At 40.5% G+C, this 25,661-nt stretch overlaps 1 protein-coding gene across 7 annotated transcripts in view; it reads left to right on the forward strand.

Moving 5' to 3' along the window:
* CNOT1 (CCR4-NOT transcription complex subunit 1) overlaps positions 1–25,661 on the forward strand; it is a 57,701-nt gene that overhangs the window by 19,834 nt on the left and 12,206 nt on the right. For 3 of the 7 annotated variants that reach the window (XM_081872311.1, XM_081872315.1, XM_081872312.1), the window contains exons 11-38: positions 515–685; positions 1,323–1,450; positions 2,025–2,265; positions 3,265–3,384; positions 4,692–4,814; positions 5,047–5,198; positions 5,905–6,055; positions 6,885–7,089; positions 7,356–7,499; positions 10,102–10,226; positions 11,046–11,332; positions 13,427–13,505; positions 14,607–14,837; positions 15,512–15,652; positions 16,623–16,802; positions 17,585–17,701; positions 17,901–18,011; positions 18,478–18,555; positions 18,838–19,015; positions 19,491–19,621; positions 19,747–20,043; positions 21,678–21,818; positions 21,901–22,005; positions 22,109–22,228; positions 22,728–22,919; positions 23,496–23,638; positions 24,253–24,361; positions 24,452–24,621. In XM_081872311.1, the coding sequence (XP_081728437.1) occupies positions 515–685; positions 1,323–1,450; positions 2,025–2,265; positions 3,265–3,384; positions 4,692–4,814; positions 5,047–5,198; positions 5,905–6,055; positions 6,885–7,089; positions 7,356–7,499; positions 10,102–10,226; positions 11,046–11,332; positions 13,427–13,505; positions 14,607–14,837; positions 15,512–15,652; positions 16,623–16,802; positions 17,585–17,701; positions 17,901–18,011; positions 18,478–18,555; positions 18,838–19,015; positions 19,491–19,621; positions 19,747–20,043; positions 21,678–21,818; positions 21,901–22,005; positions 22,109–22,228; positions 22,728–22,919; positions 23,496–23,638; positions 24,253–24,361; positions 24,452–24,621 (4,370 nt within the window). The remainder of the gene's footprint in view (positions 1–514; positions 686–1,322; positions 1,451–2,024; positions 2,266–3,264; positions 3,385–4,691; positions 4,815–5,046; positions 5,199–5,904; positions 6,056–6,884; positions 7,090–7,355; positions 7,500–10,101; positions 10,227–11,045; positions 11,333–13,426; positions 13,506–14,606; positions 14,838–15,511; positions 15,653–16,622; positions 16,803–17,584; positions 17,702–17,900; positions 18,012–18,477; positions 18,556–18,837; positions 19,016–19,490; positions 19,622–19,746; positions 20,044–21,677; positions 21,819–21,900; positions 22,006–22,108; positions 22,229–22,727; positions 22,920–23,495; positions 23,639–24,252; positions 24,362–24,451; positions 24,622–25,661) is intronic. The other 4 variants (XM_081872314.1, XM_081872316.1, XM_081872313.1 and 1 more) reach the window with 3 other exon arrangements.

A 25,661-nucleotide genomic window follows, 5' to 3' on the forward strand; every position in this document is an offset into this window, starting at 1 on the left:
ATAGGGACTAGAAAGATTGATAGACATTTCTGTGTGGGGGAAAATATAACACCTCATTCTGCATAATGCGTGCAAGGACTCTTGAATGCTTGTGGGACCAATTTTTACATGATTACTAATTTTTTTAAGGACTAACTTAAAATATATAATGACTATTCATCATTTTGACGACTCACATGAACCATATTAAAGGAAAAATTAACTGCAGAGTTATATTCACAGACTTACTATGGGGAATGTGCTAGAGTTCATGTTTTACATGTTGGAAGCCTGAGGTTCAATCATTGACAACTTTGCTTTAAAAATGGGTAAAGAGAATTGGAAAACGCCATTCCCCCTCTGTGGTTGAGCAGTTGTCAAAAGTAGCAGTCAATATATGAGCTAGAGCTAGATGAGCTAATGGCCTGCTTCATATCTTACGAATTGTTTCTAAGTTGTATAAGGAGAAATGTGAAAGCATGCTCTTTATTTTTGCCTCCATAAGTTGCACCACTATTTGTTTTACTCTTTGCAGAACCCAAATTTGAACTTCAAGGAAGTAACCTATGAACTTGACCACCCTGGATTTCAAATTCGTGATAGCAAAGGCTTACAGATTGTGGTGTATGGTGTCCAGAGAGGGCTAGGGCTAGACGTCTTCCCAGTTGATCTCATATACAGACCTTGGAAACATGCAGAAGGACAGGTAAAAATCAAGGAGAAGATTCTTTCATGCTTTCTCTCTCACTCACTACCGCCACATTGGTTAAAAAGGTAGAGGGACCCCTGACCATTAGGTCCCGTCGCGGACGACTCTGGGGTTGCGGTGCTCATCTCGCTTTGCTGGCCAAGGGAGCTGGCGTACAGCTTCCGGGTCATGTAGCCAGCATGACTAAGCCGCTTCTGGCGTACCAGAGCAGCACACAGAAACACCGTTTACCTTCCCGCCAGAGTGTTACCTATTTATTTACTTGCACTTCCTGCTTTCGAACTGCTAGGTTGGCAGGAGCAGGGACCGAGCAACGGGAGCTCATAATTACCATAGAACTTTTAAAAAATGTTCTTTCAGTTTTTTGTTGAATTTTGGCTTTGGGGCTCACTAAGACAACAGTTGCTATCAAGATGTGATACATCCTTTAATACACTACAATTACTGTAACAGGTAGCGATCAGACTATAGAAGACTGAATCTTAGAACTTTCAGAAAGTTATTTGGAAAAGCAATCATAATAGCATAAGTGTGAGAGGGAGGGGTGGTGATTGCTTAGGAGGAAGTGCATCAAGACAGTGTAACATGAATGTAGATATGAAATGACTCTTACAGTGATGTAATTTTTTTGCAGCTCTCATTCATCCAGCATTCCCTCATTAATCCAGAGATCTTCTGTTTTGCTGACTACCCCTGTCATACTGTTGCCACGGATATTTTGAAAGCCCCTCCCGAGGATGACAATCGAGAAATTGCCACATGGTAAACAGTATTATTTTTCTTGGGAATACAGCTGCTTTAACATTCTGAAATGATGAGCCAGAGTATTCATGGTTGATACCCCTTTCTTGCTTTTCTGACAGCCTTTTGGTAAGAAGGTTTTGAGTCACCAAGTGCTTCTCACTTGAGAGGATGTGTGTGCAGCAGGGATGGCCCATTAGTTCAGCAGAGGGGTCTCCCCCAGACACTGGCTGCATTTGCTAGTCTGTAAATAGTTGCATAGATAATGAGAGCAACATGTTAAATTAGCCATGTGTATTAAGTTGCTGTGAACTAAACACTGATTATATTTTTGCTGTGGTCTGGTTTGTGAAGGTTGGATCTTGATTTCTAGGCAGGCCTTTGGGCTGTTCTGACCACTCTGCATGCTACTTGATGGAAGTTGACTTTGATATCTATTTCCCCAAGTTTGGTTATTTCAAATATTGTCGAGTGTAACAGAATTTAGAATTACCTCATTTGATACCCATATTAGCTTGGTGTAACAGACATCAAGCCAGAATCCTGTCAACTGATTCACAATATTGCATTTCCCCCCCCCCCCCTTATTTGTTAGGAAGAGCCTGGACTTGATTGAGTCCCTGTTGCGGTTGGCAGAGGTTGGCCAGTATGAGCAAGTTAAGCAGCTCTTCAGCTTCCCTATCAAGCACTGTCCAGATATGTTGGTATTGGCATTACTACAGATCAACACTTCCTGGCATACTTTGCGGCATGAACTCATATCCACACTTATGCCCATTTTTCTTGGCAACCATCCCAACTCTGCCATCATCCTGCATTATGCATGGCATGGGCAGGTAAGGGCATTACAATGGTTTTGTTTTGACAACAGAGTTTAAACTTGCCACTGTGTTATGCTCCTGAAAGAAGGGTGGGATAGAAATTTGATTGTTCTTTGCTCCATGAGAGTTGTCCTGGGTGTGAGGTGATTTTTGTTATGTACCTGTACTATTTTTCAACTGTGAAGCTATCCAGACAGCTTGACCTCAGTATAAATATACTTATGACTTCCAGATATCCCTCATTTTAATCTGCCCCAGGAACAGAGAGGGGTCAGTCCTATATTAGTGTTTGGGTGGCCTGTAACAGCTAGATTGGAATAAACACACTGAGGTAGAGACTGGCAGTAGCAACCACCTGTCCCTGTCCCTCTCCTTTCCCTAGTTAAAAGTTGTTTCATGCAGCAGTTGCATGCAGTCTTGGAGAGACAGTACACGTGTGCTATTGCCTTTTTCCCCCCTGCCAAGTTTAATTGTTACAGATCCTGCATTTATATGCAATATGACCTGCTGCAGTTCTGTAACCTCAGGAAATAATATACCTTGCCTACCTGACCATGGAAATAAATTGCTATGCTATAATGCATCAGCCACTTAATTGTTCTTTTGTGCCTTTATGGAGAGATGGAGCATAAATGTGTTAAAAGTGGAGCCAATCTTTGGCATCTCCATTGTTATTCCTGAAAGTCAAGGCAGTAAAGAGGAAAATGGGTTGGTGTTTTGATTTGTTATTGTAATAAGGCTCCATCACATTTGCTGGTGGAGCAAAGCTGGCTGTATGGTAGGGGCAAGTTGTAGAGGCTAAAGGGTTGGAGGAGCAAGGTACCTAGAACTTGGGGGGGGGGGAGAGAAATAAGCTGAAACCCTCTTCCACCTGCTACTTTTGTTTTCATTGAATTGGAACCTGTGATTTCAGTGTTCCAGAGCAGCAAGGGACTTGCCATGTGCTGGTTTAATTGCTCTTTAAGAGTTAGATAATTTATGTAGTAATCTGAAATTCAGTTGATGTTTCCTTAGGGCCAGTCTCCTTCAATTCGCCAGCTCATCATGCATGCTATGGCAGAATGGTACATGCGAGGGGAACAGTACGACCAAGCAAAATTATCACGTATTCTAGACGTGGCCCAAGACTTGAAGGTGAGTTTGATTCTATATTTTAATTCTGTGGAAAGTGCTTTGACTTTAGTGTTGGGGTTGTATGTAGTGCAGGGTTTGGGAGTGGAGGAAAATAAGTATCACATCAGAGGACATGTTTATTCTAAGGACAGGAAGAGGTTATGTGTAGGAAGAGAAACTCATCTCTTCGCTTAATATGAAGCTGTGTTGCTAAATTTGTGACTTGCTAAAGTAATTTTTTCCATCTGCAGAGTTACTAAGATCCTGAGCTGTAATTTTCTTTTTTGTTTTTACGATCTTGCATTAGAGCAACTCCAGAGACTCTTAAAAACTTGCAAAGTGTCACTGCTGTTGTATGTTTGTCTTTCCTCTTCATAAATAAAGTATGCGAGATTTTGGTGGCATTGAATATCATAACTCTATAGCTTTTACTAGACACTACTGGGTCAGCATTCATGTTATAACTCTCCCAAAGGAGCCCAGGGTGGCAATTTGGTTAAGTTTGGTTCAGCACTACTGAAGGCCCATAATTACTTGCTTATTTCAAGCAAGGTGTATTGTCACCAGAAGGTATCAGTGTATTGCCTCAAGCTCCATGGGTATGCAACCTCTTTTTCCTTGGAGTTTGTACAAGAGCCCTTGCAATCGAAATGAATATAAGTCATGTGTAGTGTATATTCCTCTGAAATTTAATGGGCAGGATAATGTTGGGTTTCCAGCAGTAATAGGAGCTCAAACCACCCATAAAAGCTGCTTTACCAAACTGCCAAGTGGTGAGGTAGGGGTTGGTTCTCCAGTCTTCCTCCAGTCTTGCACAAGCAGTTTCTAGGCCTGTTCCACACAACCATAGAAAGAGCCGTAACTGCTGAAGGAGGGAAGAGTGAGCAGTCCCACTTGCAGATAATGCGCACAGCCCACCCAGCTTTAATGGCCATGAGGGTGGTGAGGATTACTGTCAACAGGGTGCCTGCCACCTATAGATCAGGAAATAGGGAGAGAAGTCACTTTGCTGTGATGCCTCCCACCCTCAGTGGCTTTGCCTTGCCTGTGGTCTTCCACATCTCCTCCTCCCCCCCCCCCCACTTCAAATTCTTAGGTTGGAAGGAAAAGCAATGTGTCCGATATATTCTTCTCCCAGGAGGAGGAATTCCCACCCTGGAAGCTGCTTTGCTGGCTGCCGTCTCTGTCATGTTCTGTGTGACAGAAAAAAATGTTGGGAACTGAATAATATATAGATATGGTGGGGGAGGGTGTATGTGTGTAGGGTAATTCTGAGGGAAGCGTAGCCTGATACTTTGACTAGCAGTTTTCTAACTCTCTTTCTTTAGGCGTTGTCAATGCTGCTAAATGGTACTCCATTTGCCTTTGTTATTGACCTTGCTGCACTTGCCTCTCGACGGGAATACCTCAAACTAGACAAATGGCTCACAGATAAAATTCGGGAGCATGGGGTAAAGCAGGATTTTCTTAATTATTTTTGCTATTTTTTTGGTGGTAACAGTCACTTCTTTTTATAAAAAAAATGTTTCCCTGCAGTTTATAAAAATTGCTTTCAGCATGCACTCTTGAGTGATAATGTTGAACTAATACCCAGTATTTTCTATATCATAATTTTGTTAACATTCTTGAACTATTGTTAAGTGTGTGTGTATCCCACTGAAATTGGCACTTTTCCTTCCCTAGGAGCCTTTCATCCAAGCCTGTATGACTTTCCTAAAGAGAAGGTGCCCCTCTATCTTAGGTGGCCTTGCCCCAGAGAAAGACCAGCCCAAAAGTGCTCAGCTTCCTCCAGAGACACTGGCAACTATGCTGGCTTGCCTGCAGGCTTGTGCTGGGTAAGCAGATCACATCTTTTGGGATAGGCTGACAGTCTCATAAATAGTGGTTAAGAAGGTGAATTTACAAACTGGGAACTTGGCTATGAGCTCACTAGGTGGCCTTTGTGAGCTGCCATTTCTCAGCCACCTTCTCATCCTCCAGATCCTCTGTAGCACTGGCCTATCTGGCAAGGTTGGTGTAAAGTTTGTAATGTGTCTGTTTGGGAAGTGCTTTGAGCATTTTGGAAAAGTACTAAATAAATCCTAGTTTACTAGTTGCATTGGGGCCATTATTAGGAAGTATAAAATCAGGGCTTTGGCAAATGCAGCCTTTGGACAGAGGGTTTTGCCTTTGCCAAGGTGCAGTGCTGTGTAATGAGTAGGATTTTGTATGTTTAGGTTGTACTTAAAAGCATATGTAGAAGAGTTGGAGATAACCCCGCAGGGCTATTTTTCACTTGTCTCTGGAGTTTGTAATACCTTGTTAGTTGGTTGGCAAGTTTGTCCTTCAGTTAAATAAGGGGTCAATATATATTTATTGGCTGATCAGTTGAAACAAGCCAGGTGATAGTTTTTCTGGTCTTGGGAGGTTGGGGAGCTCTTTCCTCTGGTCTAGTTGGGACATTGTGTTCCAGGCAGTGCTAGTGCTATCCTAGTTCTAAAGATGCACCTAGATAAAAAGGGGGTTTTATTGGCAAGTAAAAATCATTTCTTCTCTCATTAGAAGTGTGTCTCAAGAGCTGTCAGAAACTATTCTAACTATGGTAGCCAACTGCAGCAATGTCATGAACAAAGCCAGGCAGCCACCACCTGGAGTTATGCCCAAAGGACGTCCACCAAGTGCTAGTAGCCTAGATGCTATCTCTCCTGTACAGGTATGTGGATGCTGAAAGAAACCAAAGTAGCATAATAATGGGAAGAGGTGCCTTTTTATATGTCTCTAAACTTATTTTTTTATTCATAATCAAATGTAATTCAAACATATTAATTGAAACCTTGCAGTTTAAGCACCATCTTTGAACCTGACATGTCTTTTTCATGGCTTCTTGGGTCAAGCAATGGTGCTAGATTGTAAGGACTTGTTATAACTGGGGCTCCTCAGTTCTCAGCTGAGCTGCTCTTTTAAAAACAAGGCACATATTAGTTGTTCACCACCACACACTGTCACTGCTTCTTCCAGGTTTAATAGGGAGGAAGACCTGGTTCTAGTAACTATATTCAGTGGTAGATATAATAGCCTTTCATGATTTACTTTCTGAAGATTTAATTTGGCACCATTCTGCAGACTAAAGATTAATTGAGCAGCTTTTCATTAATAAAAAGAAATTGTGTGATACTAACAAGCAAACAGTGACAGTAGCATTGTAAGGATTCTAAGCTTTCTTCTATAAGTTTCGCAGAGCTTTTTGTAAAAGTTAGCTCTTAATGCTAAGTGGTTGCTTGGGCTCCAGAACAAACTATTACTTTGCAGCCCAACCCCCAAAACCACAAGATTATGTTTAGTTTTAAAAGGTTATACAGAAATAGCTTGCATTGCATGCGTTTTGAAGGTGGAGGATGCCTAACGGGTCTGTAAGAGTAGACCCAAAGTGTAAGGAATTGATGTGTGGTCTTAACTGATTTTGGCAAGGCTGATCTGAATGAAGTTTGATTGATATAGAAAATAACCCCTTGTCTCTTTTTGAATATTGATTTTATCCTCAGATTGATCCACTTGCTGCTGGGATGGCATCTCTCAGCCTAGGTGGTTCAGCAGTTCCACACACACAGAGTATGCCAGGTTTTCCTCCAAACTTGAGTTCTGCTTTTAGTACTCCACAGTCACCAGCAAAAGCATTTCCACCACTTTCCACACAAAACCAGAATACACCTTTCAGTGGGATTAGTGGACTCTCTTCACAGCTTCCAGGTACTTTTGTGTAAAGGGGCTGGTACTCATGGGAGGAATGTGGTTGCTTTTCCTATCATTCTGGCTGGGGCAAGCACTTCAAATTGTATCCAACTTAGTATACTGAGTCATTGAAACCAGTGGAATGATATTAGTTCTGTGAATTAATTTCAGTGGGCCGAATGGAAGTACCATGTTGATACTATTCATGGTGGGAACAGCAAACAAATTATAATGTCTGCCAGCATTTGTAAACATAACTGAAATGATAATTTTATTTTTCTCAGTAGGTGGTCTTACAACAGGTAGTCTGGGCATAGGAACTGGGGCCCTTGGCCTCCCTGCAGTGAATAATGACCCATTTGTGCCAAGAAAACTGAGTACATCAGGACTGAACCAGCCTACATTCCAGCAGAGTAAGATGAAACCTTGTAAGTGGTAATGTTGTCTGATTGTGAAGTGTGACTGTGGATGTGCGGTAAATGTGAGTTTTCCCTCTAGGGTGGGGGCTGGCAACGGTCTCTAAGGAGCCTTCTTTGCCCTCCTCAATATCTAGCCTTTCTCCCAGGAATCTTGGAGCAGCTTATGTTGGGCTTCCAGGCAGTTTCCCATTCTTGTGGTGACTAAATTAAAACCTGCTTGGCTTTACCATGCTAATCGTGCTCCCAGCTACTGATGCCAAAAGCTTAACCTTATACAGTTGTAGGTTCCAAGTAATTTAAGGTTTAAACCAACACAGATCAAGTGGTTTATCAGGCTTCATGAACGAACAGCTTTCATGTGAGTACTTCATAGAATTATTCACAATAGTCCTCAAGACCAATCTTGTGATATTAGACTAGGAAAATGTCCCTCAGTTTGATGGGAAAGTGGCATTGTGTACATAGTCCCTGCCACTTTTTAGTGACGTTGCAATCTTGCCCAGAAATTGATTTTGGCCAGCTCATTGAATCTATGCTACTTGTATTTGTCTGTTAACCCTCGTTCACTCAAAGTGTACCTTTCGTGTCCTTTGGTGATTTTTTTCAGCTTATGGATGTCTGGGTTGTGGGGGTTGGGAAACTACTTTGAATCATGAAGATGACACATGCAATAGGCAGCATCTTTCAAATCTTGCTGCTGAATATTTCCCAGTAAACCAAACTGAGGCAACGGCCAGAAAATAGGTGAAAGGTGTAGAAATATGCTAGCATTGGTATTAGGGTGGTGGGTTTTAGAGGGTCAACAAGGGGTTAGGTGGCCAGTTGAATGTGGAATGCTTGGTGTTTGGTGTCAGGAATAGATAAAAGGACTCTTCTGGGTAGGGAAGACTTAAGTAGCGAGAATGTATATCTATAGTTTGCAAGGCCATTATGTTTTGATAATCATAGCTACCTGCAAACACCTTAATGTGAGCCTGTGGAACAGAGATGATCTCTAATCTCTTGCTTTGCCTGAAGAAGTTTGAAAGTGTACCTGCACATTAATGTTCAGCATGCTGTGAGTGCTTGTTGCATCCTGCCCAATATGCTAATCTAGGGATGAATGATACTTTAATTCTGCAGTCATTCAGATTTGCTTTCCTGGCTTCCAGAATAATGTTCTCATAACTAAACCAGCCCTTTCCAACTAAAATTCTTGGTCTATATGCAGTCCCACATATGTGTTACATGCCTGAGCTAAACACCATTCAGAACCCTTTAGAGCTGTGCCACATTTTGGTGATGCAGACCTCGTTCTTTCCTGCTCAGTGCCTTCTTGACTGCTGCAGCAGCTTTTGGAGCTTGCTTCCTCCCATTTATACCAGAACTTGGCCCTATTTTTCCTTGCTTTGCCAAGCTTCAGCTTTATTTTCTTCTTCTCTCCTAGTGTATCCTCTTTTTAGTTGTTTCAGTTTCTTCTCCTCTCACACCTACAGCACAGCGAGCATTCTTCAAGAAATGCTGGGAAGATGGGTTTAATCTTCTGTCTATAGATGGAGGAAATGTTCCTGAGTGAACAACATGCTGTTGACTGTTGCCCAAGTTGTCATGAATTCATGGCAATAACCCCCTCTGCAATGCAGCAGTCTCCCATTGTGGAACTTCTTTCTTTCCTTATTGGGGTGGCTGTCCCCAACTTACTATGTTTCCTGTCTTGCTCTTGCCAATACTCCCCCCCCCCCCGCCCAAAGTTCTTCCTCCAACTCCAATTGCACTGATCAAGATTATGTGCACTTGATCCTTTGTTGTGATACAGCTTGATCTGATCTGTCCCGCCCGCTGAAGGTGGTCTTGGTGTTTCATCTTAACTGGAACTTAAGTTCTTTTTATATTGTACCCAAATCCCAACTCAACAACTTTCTTACTAGGTCTGCATGACTATCAGATTTTCTATAAAGTAGCTTGCTTGCTGTCCCTGTCAGTAATCTGTTCACATTTGACATGGGAGGTAACTACATTCATAGCCTTGCAACCTTGCTTTCTGTGAAATGGTTACCCCTTTGATGTGCAAGTTTGAGTGGCTGCTGTCATTGAAAGGACTGTACTTAACATATTGTTTTCCTGACAGTACCTTTCCCACCCTGAGGTAAGACAGCTTGCTAGTCTCCATATGTGGGACCACACACTGATCATGAAGAAGAAAGATGGGTTGCTTATCTGTAATTGTAGCTCTTTGAGTGGTCATGTGTGCAATCACACACTTCTTTCTCCCTCTGCTGGTGTTGCTCTTCTTTGGTCTCTTTTGGGCAGCTACCTCCTGCTGGCAAGCACCTTGGTAGCTGAGACAGGGCATCTTGCCAAAAAACTTTCCGTGTCTTATCTCTACAAGTTTGGTTTGCAGAGGCACACAAATCCATATATGTAACTGAACGGAGGACCGCTCAAAGAACTACAGTGACAGGAAAGCAACCTCTTTGAGCTCATAATATGAGTGAGACTGCATCATCATGAAATCTACTGAAATATTCCAAACTGCTTCTGTTCCCTTGGCATTGTATCTGTGATTATGAAATTAATACATTTCCCCTCCATTTTGTGTATTTATTTAATTAGTATCTACTTTTTTCAACAGCTGACTTATCTCAGGTATGGCCAGAGGCAAATCAGCACTTTAGCAAAGAGATTGATGATGAAGCCAACAGCTATTTTCAGCGTATTTATAATCACCCACCACATCCAACTATGTCTGTAGACGAGGTGAGCTGTGGGTAGTAATGGCATCTCTCTCAACTTGCCCTTCTTCCTTGCTGTAGACTTTCTTTTCAGTCTTATGGAAAATTTGAGAAAGTAGGTACTTGCAACATTGCTTTTTGTTTGGTTGCAGTTTAAGGGAAATTTAAATTGTAAAATTCCAAAATGTATGTCCATACAGTTGCAGACAACTTTTGTGCAAGTGAAATTGGATGTTTTAAGTTGGGTCCAGTGGAAAGATAACTATTCTGAAAGTTTTGTCTGCTTGTTATATGTCACAGTGGGGAAAAGTTATACTTCACTTTAATTTGATTTGTGCCTCTGTTGGGTGAACACTTCTCCTGAGGGGAGGGGGTTGTTCCTAAATCAACAAAGTGCTACTTAGCAAAGAAAGCTGCAGTTGTTGAGCCTTAAATGTCTGGGTGACCCAGCACACTAAATTGGATCAAATTAGAGTCTCCCCTTTTTAGAATGCGTTTCTGAACACATTTTAGGCAATATTAGGACACACTATTTAATGTTTTGCAATTACGGTGTTACAATCATCAGAATATAAACGTGCAAAACCCAGCATAATGACATGAACTTCAGTGAATGAGGCCAGGTGCATGTAGCAAGTATTATTTGTTCTTAGTGTTCTGATTCAAGCATGTTAACTGGAGAAACCCTTTTGGCAAGTAAGCAGAATAGAAATAAATAATACATGTGAGATTTTCCCTAGCAAAATTTTTACTCGTTTTCTCGGCGAACTTTACTTTGTGTAGGTACTCCAGGGGCTAAGCATAATAAATTGAGTCTCTTCATAACATTCTGATTTCTTTACAGGTGTTAGAAATGCTACAGAGGTTTAAGGACTCCAACATTAAACGAGAACGCGAAGTATTTAACTGTATGCTGAGGAACTTGTTTGAGGAATATCGGTTTTTCCCCCAGTACCCCGATAAAGAGCTGCACATAACAGCCTGCCTCTTTGGTGGGATAATAGAGAAAGGACTGGTTACATATATGGCGCTGGGCCTGGCCTTGCGCTATGTTCTTGAAGCCTTACGAAAGCCTTTTACATCCAAAATGTACTATTTTGGTATTGCTGCACTAGATAGATTTAAAAATAGGTGAGTGTGTTTTTATAATATTTCCAAAATGCATGGGGGAATCTCATAACTATATGCCTACTTCAATATATTTAGCTTTCCAATACAAGGTTGACAGTATATTGCAGTTATTGAACGTGTCTCACAGTAGAGGCATAAATTAAATAGAACCTTCGGCTAATAAAGGAAATGCAGATTTTAAAATAAATGAAAAGGAAGTAAATTACTTATAGTCTGAATCTGAATAGAAATTGCCTTAAAATGGCTTTGAAAGTATCAGGTGGCATATATATTAATATTGCTATTGGGGGAAAAAGGAGAAAGCAAATCAGTGTTACTGGAAGTGAAGCTGCCTTGTAGACTTACAAAGACTAGGAGCAATCCAGCTAAAGTCAAGCCCATTTTTGTCTCATTGGTATAAATGGGAGGAGCCTCTTTCCCACTGAAATAACTTTGACTGGATTGTACTTTATACATCTGGGTCATGCAAGGTCACTCTCCCAAGATTCGTTACAATGGAAAGCTTAACTTTCATCCATTTTGCAAGGCAGTATTCATGGCCCTCTAGAAACAACTAGTGGGGGCCTCACTTACCAGATGCCAACATGTCAAAAGTGCTGGTAAGTAGCTACTTCTTTGTTGCACAGTAGAAACCAGTCTGAGTCCATTTCTCCTCTCCCCACAGCAGTGTGACCATTCCACATCCCAGTAGTCAGTTTCCTCTCCTCTTCCTTTCACACTACCTCTGTGTACTCCTTCATGCCACCCCTGTGAATCCTGTGGCAAGCACTCTGTGATTCTGTACCCTTCTATCTTTTTCAGACAGTTTGCATATTGTTCCTTATCTCCTTCATCTTTGGAGCAAGATACATAGCTTCATACCCCTGTGGGAAAACTTGTCATGTTCAGGATAATTTCTTGAAACCATAACTGCTACAAGTTTTTAATGAAAGCTTTAGATTCGCAGAACGTTAGTACATCTTTGGAACATCAGTGCAACTTGGGTTTTATTTAATATCCCTACTGAGAGACTTTGTAATTTTTATCCATTATTGCTCTGTAATGTTCTTCCTTTCAGTGCTGTATATTTGAATTGGTTTCTTGTTCAGTAGAAATTTTCATTCAAAGAGCTGTCATAGTTTTACAGCTATATAGCTGATAAAATGAGAGAGCATAAGGATTCCTATCTTTAAAGTATATCTAAGCAGACAGGTGTTCTAACAAACATATAGTTCTGAAATTGAAGTTAGCCTTCAAGACTGAGATTTCTTGACTTATTTAGTTATCAAAACATTTTTATGGCTGAATTTAGCAAATTGGATTCTGTACCTATATTAGCCTTAAATTGCAGAATGTTCTGCATTAAAAACTGTTTCTGCATTTAGAATGTTGCAGGGAGAGCTGCAGAAGAAAGAGGGCCAACAGGGTAGGGAGTTCTAGAGGGGGTTAGAAGGGAGCAACAACAAACTGTGTATTTAGTAAAGAGGCATATGTCTGCCATATGTCACTTGAGAAGACTGCTGTGGTTCTTCCAAAGATGTTATTGGGAACTATGAGAGCTATATTGACAAATTGATTGTGCTATTAGCTACCCTTTTCTAAAAACCCAATCTGTAGGGGTGGCCCATAAATGTGGATCTAAGTCTTACTGTTTGGTAGGTTGGCCCCTTTGCAATATGCAGTATTCTTGGAGGAGAACGCCACCAATAGCTCCTAGGTACCACAATGGCTATGTTCTGCCTCCATTTTTGGAGACAGTGTGCCTCTGAATACAAGTTGCTGGGAACTGCATGTGGAGTGAGTGCTGTTGTGCTCAGGTACTGCTTGTGGGCTTCCCATGGGCATCTAGATGGTCACTATGAAAACAAGAGTTCTTGACTAGATGGGCCTTTGTCCTAATTCAGCAGGCTCTTCTTGTGCTTATGCCTTGGCAGCATATAGTTGGAATCACTGGCTACATCAATAGCATTCATACTTTTGCTAACTAGCTTGCATCTGGTAGAACCAGAAATCTTTACTGCAGATCCAATATCAGTTAAGCCAAAGATTTAACCATTAATGTATTGATCAGGCCATTTGTTTTCTCCTACTAATGGATAGTTTTACTGTTGACAGATTGAAGGACTATCCCCAGTATTGTCAGCACTTGGCTTCTATTAGTCACTTTATACAGTTCCCTCATCACCTGCAGGAGGTGAGTGTTAAAGGCATGGACAGTGAGGGGTGGGGGAGGACATCTGAATTGAGTTAGGTGTATTTGCATATTGAAAAACCTCAACGTTCCATTAGTTTCATGCTTCAGGGTCCATTCAGTAGAAGGTACAAAAGGATCTGGAAAACTTGAGTGTGAGTAGCCCATGCATCTGAGAGGAGAGAAACAGGTTAATCTTAATGCATGTCCGCTTTTCTGTAAACCTCCTTTCAAGGAGACCTGTAGCCCTTTGCCACTGGAAGTGTTCATTTGACAATTACTTTAATCCTTGCCAAGCAGCTTCTTATATGGTTGGGTTGTGCATGGTCTTTCCTAGCAAATAAATCCATACCGCTAGGCACAGCAGTCTGTCTGCCCAGACCTTCTGAAAGCAAACAAAACCAGGGACAGTGGAATTAGGATTCTGAAGGTCTGATCCAAAGGCTGTAGTCCAAACACTAAAAGCAATGTTGGTTTAGGATCTCTACGTTAGTAACACACCAATCAGTGGGGATTTCTATATTTTATATGCAGTATTGAATATTTAAATGTGATTAATAACACTGAAAGTCTTACCAATTGTAGTTCTTACACCTTTGCTTCAGAAAAGACAGCATTAGTCTCTTAGTTGTAACATCATGTGTCATCTGTGGAAATGGGCTTCATCAGTGGTTGCAGGAAATTTGTTGTCCTTATCTAGACTGTAGGATTTGGAATATTTCTACCCCTAGATTACTTCACTGTTTACTACTTTTTGCTCTCATTGAAGTCTGCAAGGAAGGCTTACCCTCCCTTGCAGAAGCAGGGCACATCTTGGATCTAGTTCCTGCTACTTCTGCTCCTACAGAATGGAAGAAAGAGGATGGAGTGGAAAATTCAGGGTTAACATTGGAATTGCTAATTGATCCAAGACAAAAAGGAAACTTCTAAAATACGTAAAATGTCTTTTGTTGCTGATTTCAGGCCATTTATGGAGTTTCATTTGTGCCACAAACTTCAAGGCCAAGAGTTTGGGGAGTAGTTTTAGAAGGCAGTTGTAAGATTTGTTACATACCTGTGGTTGAATGTGATTTTTAAGAGATATATACTTCTTGTCTCTTATAGTACATTGAATATGGACAGCAGTCTAGAGATCCTCCTGTGAAGATGCAGGGGTCAATCACCACCCCTGGAAGTATTGCACTTGCCCAGGCCCAGGCCCAGGCTCAAGTTCCGGCAAAAACTCCTCTTGCTGGTCAAGTTAGCACTATAGTCACCACCTCTACTACCACTACTACTGTGGCAAAGACTACAATCACTCCAGTGGGTCGAGTCAGCTTCAAGAAGGATGTGCCAGTAAGTACATGAGCCATTTTACAGGAGGAAGTAGAATGAGATTACGCATGCATCAGTTCTTAGGAGTAAAACAAGGAAGATAAACCCCATCTAATGTTCATAGCATACACATATCACATGCAAAACCTCTGATACTTTAACCACAGTTATACTCTAATAAAAAGGATTAGTTGTATGCCAAGTCTGGATAATTACCTGGCCATTTTTGTTTTTTCTGTCGTTTTGCTATTAAATATCAAGCAGTTGTTTCCTTCCCTGTGTTGGCATTAGCTGCTTCTCCTGCTTTCTATTCTCACTCTTAGTTCTTCCAAACTGTTTTCAGTGGGCCGGTTTCAACTAAGGAATCCTGCTGGGTTTCCGTTTCTGGCTGTTGTTTCTTGTACCATGAATTTCCACTTCGTTTAATGAAGTCATTTTTTCCTTTCACTATTCAGTTGCCCATGTGAGCAAAAATCTTACTCCTCGTGTCTTATAGATTCCCAAGCTTAAGTTAACTCCTATCATTCACTAACACATAAAATAAATGTACACTCCTTTTTGCATGTATAACTGTTGTCTCCCTTTTGTAACTGAATTGTGAAATATTGTTTATGCTATAGCATAAGTCCATGATGGTCTGTTGTATCATTAACTGAATCAACTCACTTCCTCAAATCATTTTTCTTGTTCTGCAGCCTTCTATTAATACAACCAACATTGACACCCTGTTAGTAGCCACAGATCAAACAGAGAGAATTGTTGAACCTCCTGAAAACGTGCAGGAAAAAATTGCTTTTATCTTCAACAACCTGTCGCAATCCAACATGACTCAGAAGGCAAGTGTCACACAACATTTTAGTCCTGATAATTTATGTTCCTTGAGTGATTCTTATACATGTAGAGTACTAACTAGAATTATGCCTATGTATGCATGCCAAAGGTTCTTTTATTTAGCAGCCTTCCAAAATTTTAGAATTGTAAACATCAAATAAATATAACGAATTAACATATAATAAGTAAAATCTAAAATAATTTTGGGATAGTCTTTTGTGCCTTTGGTAGTCCTTTAGCTGCTCATATAATGGGAAAATGTGATCAGATTTGTGTACCAAAAGGTCAAAAACTCCTTATCTGCTGCCAAATTTCTTCAGGGTCATTTTATCATCTGCAACTGATACTACTTAACGGAAAAGAGGCATTGCGTACACATTTATTCTATCAGGTCTCTGTATTGCATAATTGGCTCTCCATATTCCTAATTGAACATAAAAAGTAATGTTGGGTGCCAGACTCTGCTTACCTTAATCATTTTTTACTTGGTGTAAGTTTTTTTTCATTTATGGCTTCCAAACCGTAGAAGAAGCCTAGCAAAATAACGCTTTGGCACTCCTTACAATGTTTTAATATATGCTGTAAGCCACTCAGAGTAGCTGGGGAAACCCAGCCAGATGGGTGGGATATAAATAATAAAATAATTATTATTATTTATCAAGAGACGTATTATGCAAATCTATTTTATTTGCATGATTTCTAGAGATCTCTGAATTCTGATTTTCTTGGCTTATATTTCTAGCTCAGAGTCCACATACCATTGTTCATGATGTGTTAGCAGGAGAGGAAGAAATAAATGGCTTTACAGCAGGAAATAAATGGTTAATTGAAGTAAGCAAATAAGTTAGTGGTGTGGTACTAGTTAGGTTGCAAGTCTTGGTAATTGAATATTTTCACTGGAACGAATGCCTGTGAGTGTCATGAACATTATGTTTCATTGATCCATTTCCCTTTAACACATGTTTATGGAGCCAGGTTGAGGAACTGAAAGAAACAGTGAAAGAGGAGTTCATGCCTTGGGTTTCACAGTACCTTGTGATGAAGAGAGTTAGTATTGAGCCAAACTTCCACAGCCTTTATTCAAACTTCCTTGACACACTTAAGAATCCAGAATTCAACAAAATGGTTCTCAACGAAACCTACAGAAATATCAAGGTGAGTGTTCCCAGTTGCTCTTTTTTGTGACATGAATGTTAACTGAAAAATATTTGCTTTCAGGGCACAGAGGCACTGCAAAAGCAAAAATAAAAAATACTTTCTCCCATGTATACCACCACCTTCATAAGATTATGATGCTGCTGCTGCTGCAATAAAACAATGAACAGAGCCAGATGCTGCTATTTTGAAAATTAATTGAACTTGATCATCAAAGTAATGTGTTGGTGGACTACCTTGATTGCTGTTTCTGTGCTACAGATGGGCCCCAGAGCATTGTTTCCTGTTCTCCTTCAGGGACCCAAACAATTAACTCCCAAATAAGTAGTCTGCTTTTCTAGGAGAAGTGATCTCCTGAGCAAGATCACAGAGAGGAAAGTACTCCACATCATTTTGCTGTTTTCAGTTTGTTAAATTGATTTTTCTGCTTTTAGAGCTCATGTTGTGTTTTATTCTGTTTTTACGTTGTGTACTGCTTTCTATGACTTTATGCCTTGAAGCAGTCTATAAACTAGTTTAATAATGACATATACAGGCTATATTATAAGCATTTTATCACATATATGTTTTAATATATTTCTGAGATTGTTTATTTACTTCTTTCCTTTTCTTTTTCTGCTTTATAGCTATAGGCTATATTTGGTTGACCAATAAAATTTGTTGTTTGTTTTTTGAAATAACATTAGTCTAATTCTACAAGAAGATGGTTAATGCATTTTCATGGATTTACCATGGTTTCCTGTTAACTAAGATTTCATCTCTCTGGGGGAAAAATCCTTCAGGTGCTACTCACATCAGATAAAGCTGCTGCCAACTTTTCGGACCGGTCCTTGCTGAAGAACCTGGGTCACTGGCTGGGGATGATCACACTGGCTAAAAACAAACCCATCTTGCACACGGTGAGACTGGGTGGAGGAGAAAAACATAAACTGGCTTTAAGGCTAGAAACTTTAGTGCATGCTTAAATCAGCTCAGTTTTTGGTGCCTTTTTATAATTAGGGGGGAAAGCTATGTAGAAAATTTACAAAAGAAAGGAATCTGATTTGTGGGTGTGAGACTGCCCATTGCTGGGTTTAATTTATACTCCTTTTATTTTAGGACTTGGATGTGAAATCCTTACTGCTGGAGGCTTATGTTAAGGGACAGCAAGAACTTCTGTATGTCGTGCCATTTGTTGCCAAAGTTTTGGAATCCAGTGTGAGAAGTGTGGTAAGTATGCTGTACAGTGTCCTGTGACAAACAAGTAGATGGGATTGGTCCAAGACCCTTGGCAGCCTAAGCCAAAGCACAGGACAGTGCTCCTCACGTTGAACAGAGAGAATACAACTGGACTTTCAGATGAATCTTAGTTTAGTACTGGGGACAGGGGTTTTGGTTTTTGCTACTCCTTGACTGGCAAGCGTGGGCAGGGAAGTAGGTGGACAGAGGTGATGACACTTGCAGAATCTTGTATATATTTTGTGTCATGTGTGTTAGTTCAAAGCAGAGGTGGGACCCTGTGGTTAGTGTTGATGATAGCTGGCAGCCATCGGCATCTGGAGGCCACTGGGTTCTCCTCCTTGGCTTAAAGTTTACAGCCTCGTGTTTCCATTGTTTTGCTAACACCATTTAGATGATGTTCTAGCCTCCTTTTTGAAACAGGACTGTTAACTTTATCATTCCACTCTTTTTGTAGGTTTTCCGGCCTCCAAATCCTTGGACCATGGCTATTATGAATGTACTAGCAGAGCTGCACCAGGAACATGATTTAAAAGTAAGTTTCAGTTTTCTGCTTTGAGCTCCTCCGCATTGCTTTGTTTTTGAACAACTTGTTACAATGCATCTGTTTGAAGATTTGAGCTTAGCTAGTGAGCTGTAGCCAGTTTAATGAGAATAGACTTTTTCCAGAAAATTACACATGTTCCAATGGTTTTCACCTCATTCAAAATATTTGCCTTGAAGCATGTAGCTCTTCAGAACTTCTTAAGATTTATATAGCAGGTATGCATAACTAATAATTACATTATTAAACCTGAAATCATTAAATATTGTGCAGCTGAATCTGAAGTTTGAAATTGAAGTGCTCTGCAAGAACCTTGCCCTTGACATCAGTGAACTGAAACCTGGGAACCTCCTAAAAGACAAAGATCGATTGAAAAGTTTGGATGAACAGCTGTCTGCTCCAAAGAAAGATGTAAAACAACCAGAAGAGCTTCCACCAATTACGACCACTAGTAAGTGTCAATTATGATTCATACAGTCATTCTTGTATCATACAAATATAGCCTGCACCTCACAGGTCAATTAGTAAGGAATCTTCTTTCTATTATCTGTTCTCTCTTACTCTTAATATTATTAACACTACAACTGTTTTAGCAAACTTGAAGACAGGGAATTCAGTTTAGTCCTGGGTAGAGTAACCTTTCACAAGATACCCTCCCACCTCCTGGTAATAGGAATACTACAGTAAATTCTAGTACTCATTCTACCTGAGCAGTTCACCTAATTCCAGATTGCTTTTCAAGTGACATCTCTGATATCAAAGATAATAGCGTTGTCGGACTTATCAGCATGACTTTAGACCTGAGCAAACACTGTCATATTGGTTGCCAAAATTCTTTTGTTTCCTATAAAACAAGTTTGTAGTATTGAATCTATGTTAGGATATACTTGAAAACTTTTCTCCTTTTTGCTCTTGTATTTTCTCAGCTGCTTCTACAACACCAGCTACCAGCACCACTTGCACAGCTACTGTTCCCCCACAACCACAGTACAGTTACCATGACATCAATGTTTACTCCCTGGGAGGGCTAGCTCCACACATTACACTCAATCCAACGGTAAGCTTTTAGACCTGGTCACTTTGAGAAGACTTCCACCTTTAGGTTGGAAGGGATAATTTTATGCTTTCTTTCAATGGTGTATAAAAAGTTGACATTGACTCTTGGTTGTTTTGCCTTCTCAGATTCCATTGTTCCAGGCCCATCCACAGTTGAAGCAGTGTGTGCGCCAAGCCATAGAGCGTGCAGTCCAAGAACTTGTACATCCTGTGGTGGATCGGTCCATTAAAATTGCCATGACTACGTGTGAGCAGATAGTGAGGAAGGATTTTGCACTAGATTCAGAAGAGTCACGCATGCGTGTAGCGGCACATCACATGATGAGGAATTTGACTGCTGGTATGGCTATGATCACCTGTAGGGAGCCTTTGTTGATGAGCATAGCTACCAACCTGAAGAACAGCTTTGCCACTGCATTGCGGGTATGTTTGCAGTTTATAAGAGACTTTTTTTTTTGAAGCAGAATAAGTTAAACCCATGTTTTGTGGCATTGCATTCTAGCAAGATTTGGCAGTACTCTGTTTCTCTGCAGGTAGGAGTTAGTTTCATGATGTATCTTAATGCCCTGCTCAGATTCCATAGTATAGAAAGGTGATGAGAATGCGGACCGAACTAGATTTGAAGTGAGATGTGTCTGCATTTAACCTACATGTTTTTAAAAATGCAAATAGGATTAAAAGAGAATTTTTTTGTCAGCTGGGAAGGAAAGGATTCGCACCTTCTGCAGGCCTGATAATTATTGCCTCCCCTCAGCAGCTGTTGTTTGCATCCTGAGCTATGAATTGTGCGTTGAAGATTTCTGAAGACCATGTCTCATCCGTTACCATTTTCCATTGATTGAAATTAATAACCCATTGTTAAATCCAGTCTCAAGTTGTCTTCTTTGTTGTTCTTTACCATTGCTTTTCCAGTGATGTGTTGTGGAGAACTTCTGCTGTATTTTATCGGGGGGGGGGGGAATCCATTATTCAATAAAATAACAGTGGATAGGGATATTGTCAGTGGATATTGTTTTTGCAGCTGGCTTGTTATTAAACTAAGCATCGTTAGTGTTAAACCACAATTCCAGGTTCAGATGAAACAGGAACCTGTGATCAACTAAAAAAGGAAGGGAAAACTTTTGCACTTCTTTTCAGCCATGCAAGAGGAAGGGAGGAGTGATGGGACAAGGGCATGGCTAGCAGGCTCATTCACATTTTGTTAAACTGTAGTTTAGACTTTTGGCCAGTAAGTAGACTTGAGCATTTGCTTTAGTTCATCTGTGAAACAATTCTGCTTGACTTTCTGAACACTTGCTCTGTGGCCCATGGTTGATGCAGCAACAACTTGCAAATAAAGGCTATGGAAGCAAGTGAAGTTTACAACGAACACACACAGCCTTGCAGCTGTAACTGCGCTAGTTCTTCGTGGAGTGAATCTTCTTGTGTTCAGTTTTCTTGGCATTATAACAGGCATGAGAATGCCTGTTTTGATATTGAGGCTGAATAAAACCTTGCAGCACTAAGGAATGGTATGAGTAATGGCTTTATGAGAGTCTTGCCATTAGCAGATAAGAATTCTGTTGATTTGTCAGACATCATTAATCAAGATAATTTTTCCTGATTTCTAGAAGAAACAAGAAGAAATAAGGGCAGCCTGTTACTGAAGGATCTTTTAGTAAAGATCTTTTGCTGTGGTTTAGTAAAGCCATTAGTTCCAGTACATTGGTTTTTGCATTTGTGTATACTAATGAGGGAAAATATCCCATTACTGCATATAGAGGGCACCTATTGATAAGTGAGTTCAGTCCTATGTCTGGAACTTATTTCGGAAAAAAGCACATAAATAGAATTGCAGTAGAAGTATGTAATGTAGGGCACATGCTAATTATTTGGCAGATTTTTTCCCTTTTGTTTATATGTAGATTTTGAATGAAGCATGTAATTTGCTTGATGGTTTACTTTATGCTAACTCCATACAAAGCGATGCCATATTTATGAACATCTGTAACTGACTTTATGAGTATTTGCTCATTTTGGGCATAGTCCTTTTTTAATGGCTTGCTTTTTTAAAATAGGCAGCCTCACCACAGCAGAGGGAGATGATGGAGCAGGCAGCAGCACAGTTAGCCCAAGATAACTGTGAGTTGGCATGCTGTTTCATTCAGAAGACAGCTGTAGAAAAAGCAGGCCCAGAAATGGACAAGAGGCTGGCCACTGTAAGTATATTGCAGAGTTTCAGTTAAAAGTTAAATCATGTCATTACCAAGTCATTCATCTTTTTTTCTTCTTTTCCCCCAGGAATTTGAGCTCAGAAAACATGCCAGGCAAGAGGGTCGTAGGTACTGTGATCCTGTAGTATTGACTTATCAGGCTGAACGGATGCCAGAACAGATCAGGTTGAAGGTGCGAAATTAAGAGAATTAAAATTATGATCAATGCCACAATATCAGTGGGGAGGCCTTGTTGGAATCTTCTACTTATCCAAATTTTCCTACTTTCTTTTAAGGTTGGTGGAGTGGACCCAAAGCAGCTAGCTGTTTATGAAGAATTTGCACGCAATGTTCCTGGTTTCTTACCAACCAATGACTCAACCCAACCCACAGGAATCCTAGCTCAGCCTATGAAGGTAGAAATCCAGTTGAGATGGTTGAAGTGATTCTGAGGTTAAAGTAAACTACACTGTGACCATTTATTTTACAAGTTATTGGGAGGCTTCCAGAAAATAGTGAGGTTGCTTATTGTTTGTGCTTCTCTTCAAAGCTATATAGTCTAATAGTATTATTTGAAAGTCAGAATGAAATGCCACACAAAGAAATTTAGATTATGAACTCTGTGGGAGCTAATTACGTAAACCAGTTCACTGATTACCCCCCCCCCCTTTTAATCCATGACGATTTATCAAACACTTAATACTTTGTTTCATTATAAACTGTTCACAATAAAATCTGCAGATGGTTTGCTGTTTTAGCTAAATGTTAAGTGTAAAAAGTACCAGCCAATATTGCTGGTGAAAGCAGTAATGGAATGAAAAAGTTATTAAGAAATCTGTCATGATAAATGGTCAGAATTCTCATTCATTAGCATTCATTTAACTAATAAAGTATTCTTGATTTCTTTTAAATCAGCAAGCCTGGGCAACAGATGATGTAGCACAGATCTATGATAAATGTATGGCAGAACTGGAGCAGCACCTTCAGTCCATTCCTCACACCCTGTCTATGAATCCACAGACTCAAGCCTTACGAAGCCTCTTGGAGGCTGTTGTTGTGGCTCGTAATTCTCGTGATGCTATTGCAGCCCTTGGACTGCTACAGAAGGTTTGTGTATGAACTTGCTTCATTATATATCTGTGACTCCTGGGCCATGGAGAGAGGCTCACTTTATTCAAGGCTTTTTACTCTAGAAACATGCACACAGTTACAACATTAAACTACTTGAACTGAGCACAGAATCAGAACAGTCAGGATTGAATACAGATTATTCTGGGAAAATACATACTGTTTAAGAAAAGCTGCCTTCCAAGTGGTGAGGAAGGATCCTTCTATAGTGGATATAGTGGTTCCTCCTGCCATCTGCTGGTTTTTTCTGTGTTTTCTGGGCTGTTGTGTAGGAGGCTTTAAAACAGTTGCTTGGGAATGTCTGTCATTAGAAGCCCTTTTACCGCCCAATTGCCGCATTCCCTTGTGGGCTACTCTTCCAAAGCTTGAGTGCTGGTGGTGAGCATTGTTGGAGGCAAAAGTACAAGGAGCAACTGTGATGATGATTATAATGGGCTGCATTCATACTATGCAAAAGCCACAGAATGCATTGTCTCCCGAGAGCAAAACAGTTCAATTCCTCTCCAAATGACTCAGTAAGATGTTGCATTTACGTGTTTGCTACTCTTCCTACAGGCAGTTGAAGGTTTGTTAGATGCCACCAGTGGTGCAGATGCTGACCTCCTCCTCCGCTACCGGGAATGTCACTTGCTTGTTTTAAAAGCACTGCAGGATGGCCGTGCTTATGGGTCTCCGTGGTGCAACAAGCAGATTACAAGGTCAGTGATGAAAGAATAAAGCTTTGAAGGCTGTAGAAGCTCCATTTAAATACGATTTTTTAAATATATTCTGATTTTGGCCAACATAAGGATTTCACCTAGTAAGTTACTGCCCTGTATCCCACTAAGTTACATAATGAGTTGCATGATAAGTGCCTTATGGATTCAGTAGTCAAGGGTTTGGGTCTTTCTCCTGAAATAGGATATTGGTGTAAGAATTAAGTTGGGTGAGGCAAACTAAATACCATTCTTGCAACTTAAACAAAACTGACCCCTGGTCTGGATTGAGAGTCTGGTGTGGTGGGGCTTAAAATATTTGTGCCCCCCCCCCCATTGCAGCTTCTATTTGAATTGGAGTGCCTGCACCTGCTACCTTCATTCAGAGATCAACTTCCATTCATGCAGTGGAAGTTTCATTAAACTGTGGCAGGTGCAGGGGACATGAGCCGTGCTAGGGCCCCAACTCAGATCCCTACATGGGGCAGTTACAGTGACCTGGTGTTTCTGACATGAATGTGTGGAATAATTGGAGAGGAAGCTACCTCTCTGTGTGTTTTGGAACTTGAGATTGAGGAGAAAACAAAGTTAACACAAGAAAACATTAATTTTTCCAGGTGCCTGATAGAATGTCGAGATGAATATAAATACAATGTAGAAGCAGTGGAGCTACTGATCCGTAACCACCTAGTTAACATGCAACAGTATGACCTCCACCTGGCTCAGGTGAGATACTGCCACCAAGTTAGTTATTAAATCTCTGCTTATGCTTTAGAAGGAAAAGTGTTCACATTCTTGCCTTCTTTTTCTTGACAGTCAATGGAGAATGGTTTGAACTACATGGCAGTGGCATTTGCAATGCAGCTGGTGAAAATCCTCTTGGTGGATGAAAGAAGTGTTGCTCACATAACAGAAGCAGATCTGTTTCACACCATTGAAACTTTGATGAGAATTAATGCTCACTCTAGAGGGAATGCACCAGAAGGGTAATGTTAAGAGTGTTGAGTGCCAGTGAAGGAATGTTTCCTGTTAGTGCAAGTTTGGCAATGATGATGATGTGAGGCTCTGCCATTTCTGTCCACTCCTTTTACCTTGTGGGATCACTGTGTAATATCTACTGTGCTTCAGAGTGCCATCCCCCACCCAGTCCTGAATCTCCATTTTTAACGAACTATGTAGAGTGTAATCTACAAAATACAAGCTTGCTTTAACCATTGTTTAGTTTTCTATTTAATCCAGGCACAACTTTGATTTATTATGGGCCATTGCACATTTACTTCCAATTAAGAATCATACTACATATTTAGAAGTACCATGTGATAAGTCTTTTAAGACTGTTGCCACTCTAGCAACAATAGTCAGGGGAGATTTGAATGCTCTTCTACATCAGAAACTTGGTGAACATATATTAGGCATATATTAGCAGTATTAGGCATGGTTTTGTGGAAGCACGCCCTAGTGTGACACCTTCAAATCTTCATTCTGGAAGATGGTGATGATTACACTGAGGGTGTATTAATAAGTGACAGATCAAAGGTTTTGAAAAGCAATATACCCCCCATCTCTGAAGCACTTGTAGTCCACTCTCCTAGATGTCTTGGGCTGAAGGACAGGCCATTCTTTTCTATTCTTGCCCAACTACAGCAGATCCATTCTCTAATGCCAGGCACTAGACTAGGTCACCTCACTTTTTATCTCCAAATTTATCTGGCAGTAATAGGGCACATTTCATTCAGATTCTTATTGTGTTTCTTTGAAGCTTATATCATGGAGCCATTGTGGGTTAGTGGATGGCATGTTGGACTTAAATCTAGGCGACTTTGGTTCAAAGGTCTGCTGAACCAAGATGCCAACTGGGCTCCCAACTCTTGCCCCTAAACCACGTCATAGTTTTGGTTGCAATAATATAATAACATCTTGTATGCTATCTCTGTGGGACAAGGATGTGATGCAAATGTTTGAAATACAATGCTGTTGATTGTGGGGTATTTTTTTAAAAACTATGCACATAGCACAAGTAATCTGA

This window comes from Podarcis erhardii, assembly GCF_964252035.2.
Source record: "Podarcis erhardii genome assembly, chromosome: 7".
Taxonomy (NCBI): Eukaryota; Metazoa; Chordata; class Lepidosauria; order Squamata; family Lacertidae; genus Podarcis; species Podarcis erhardii.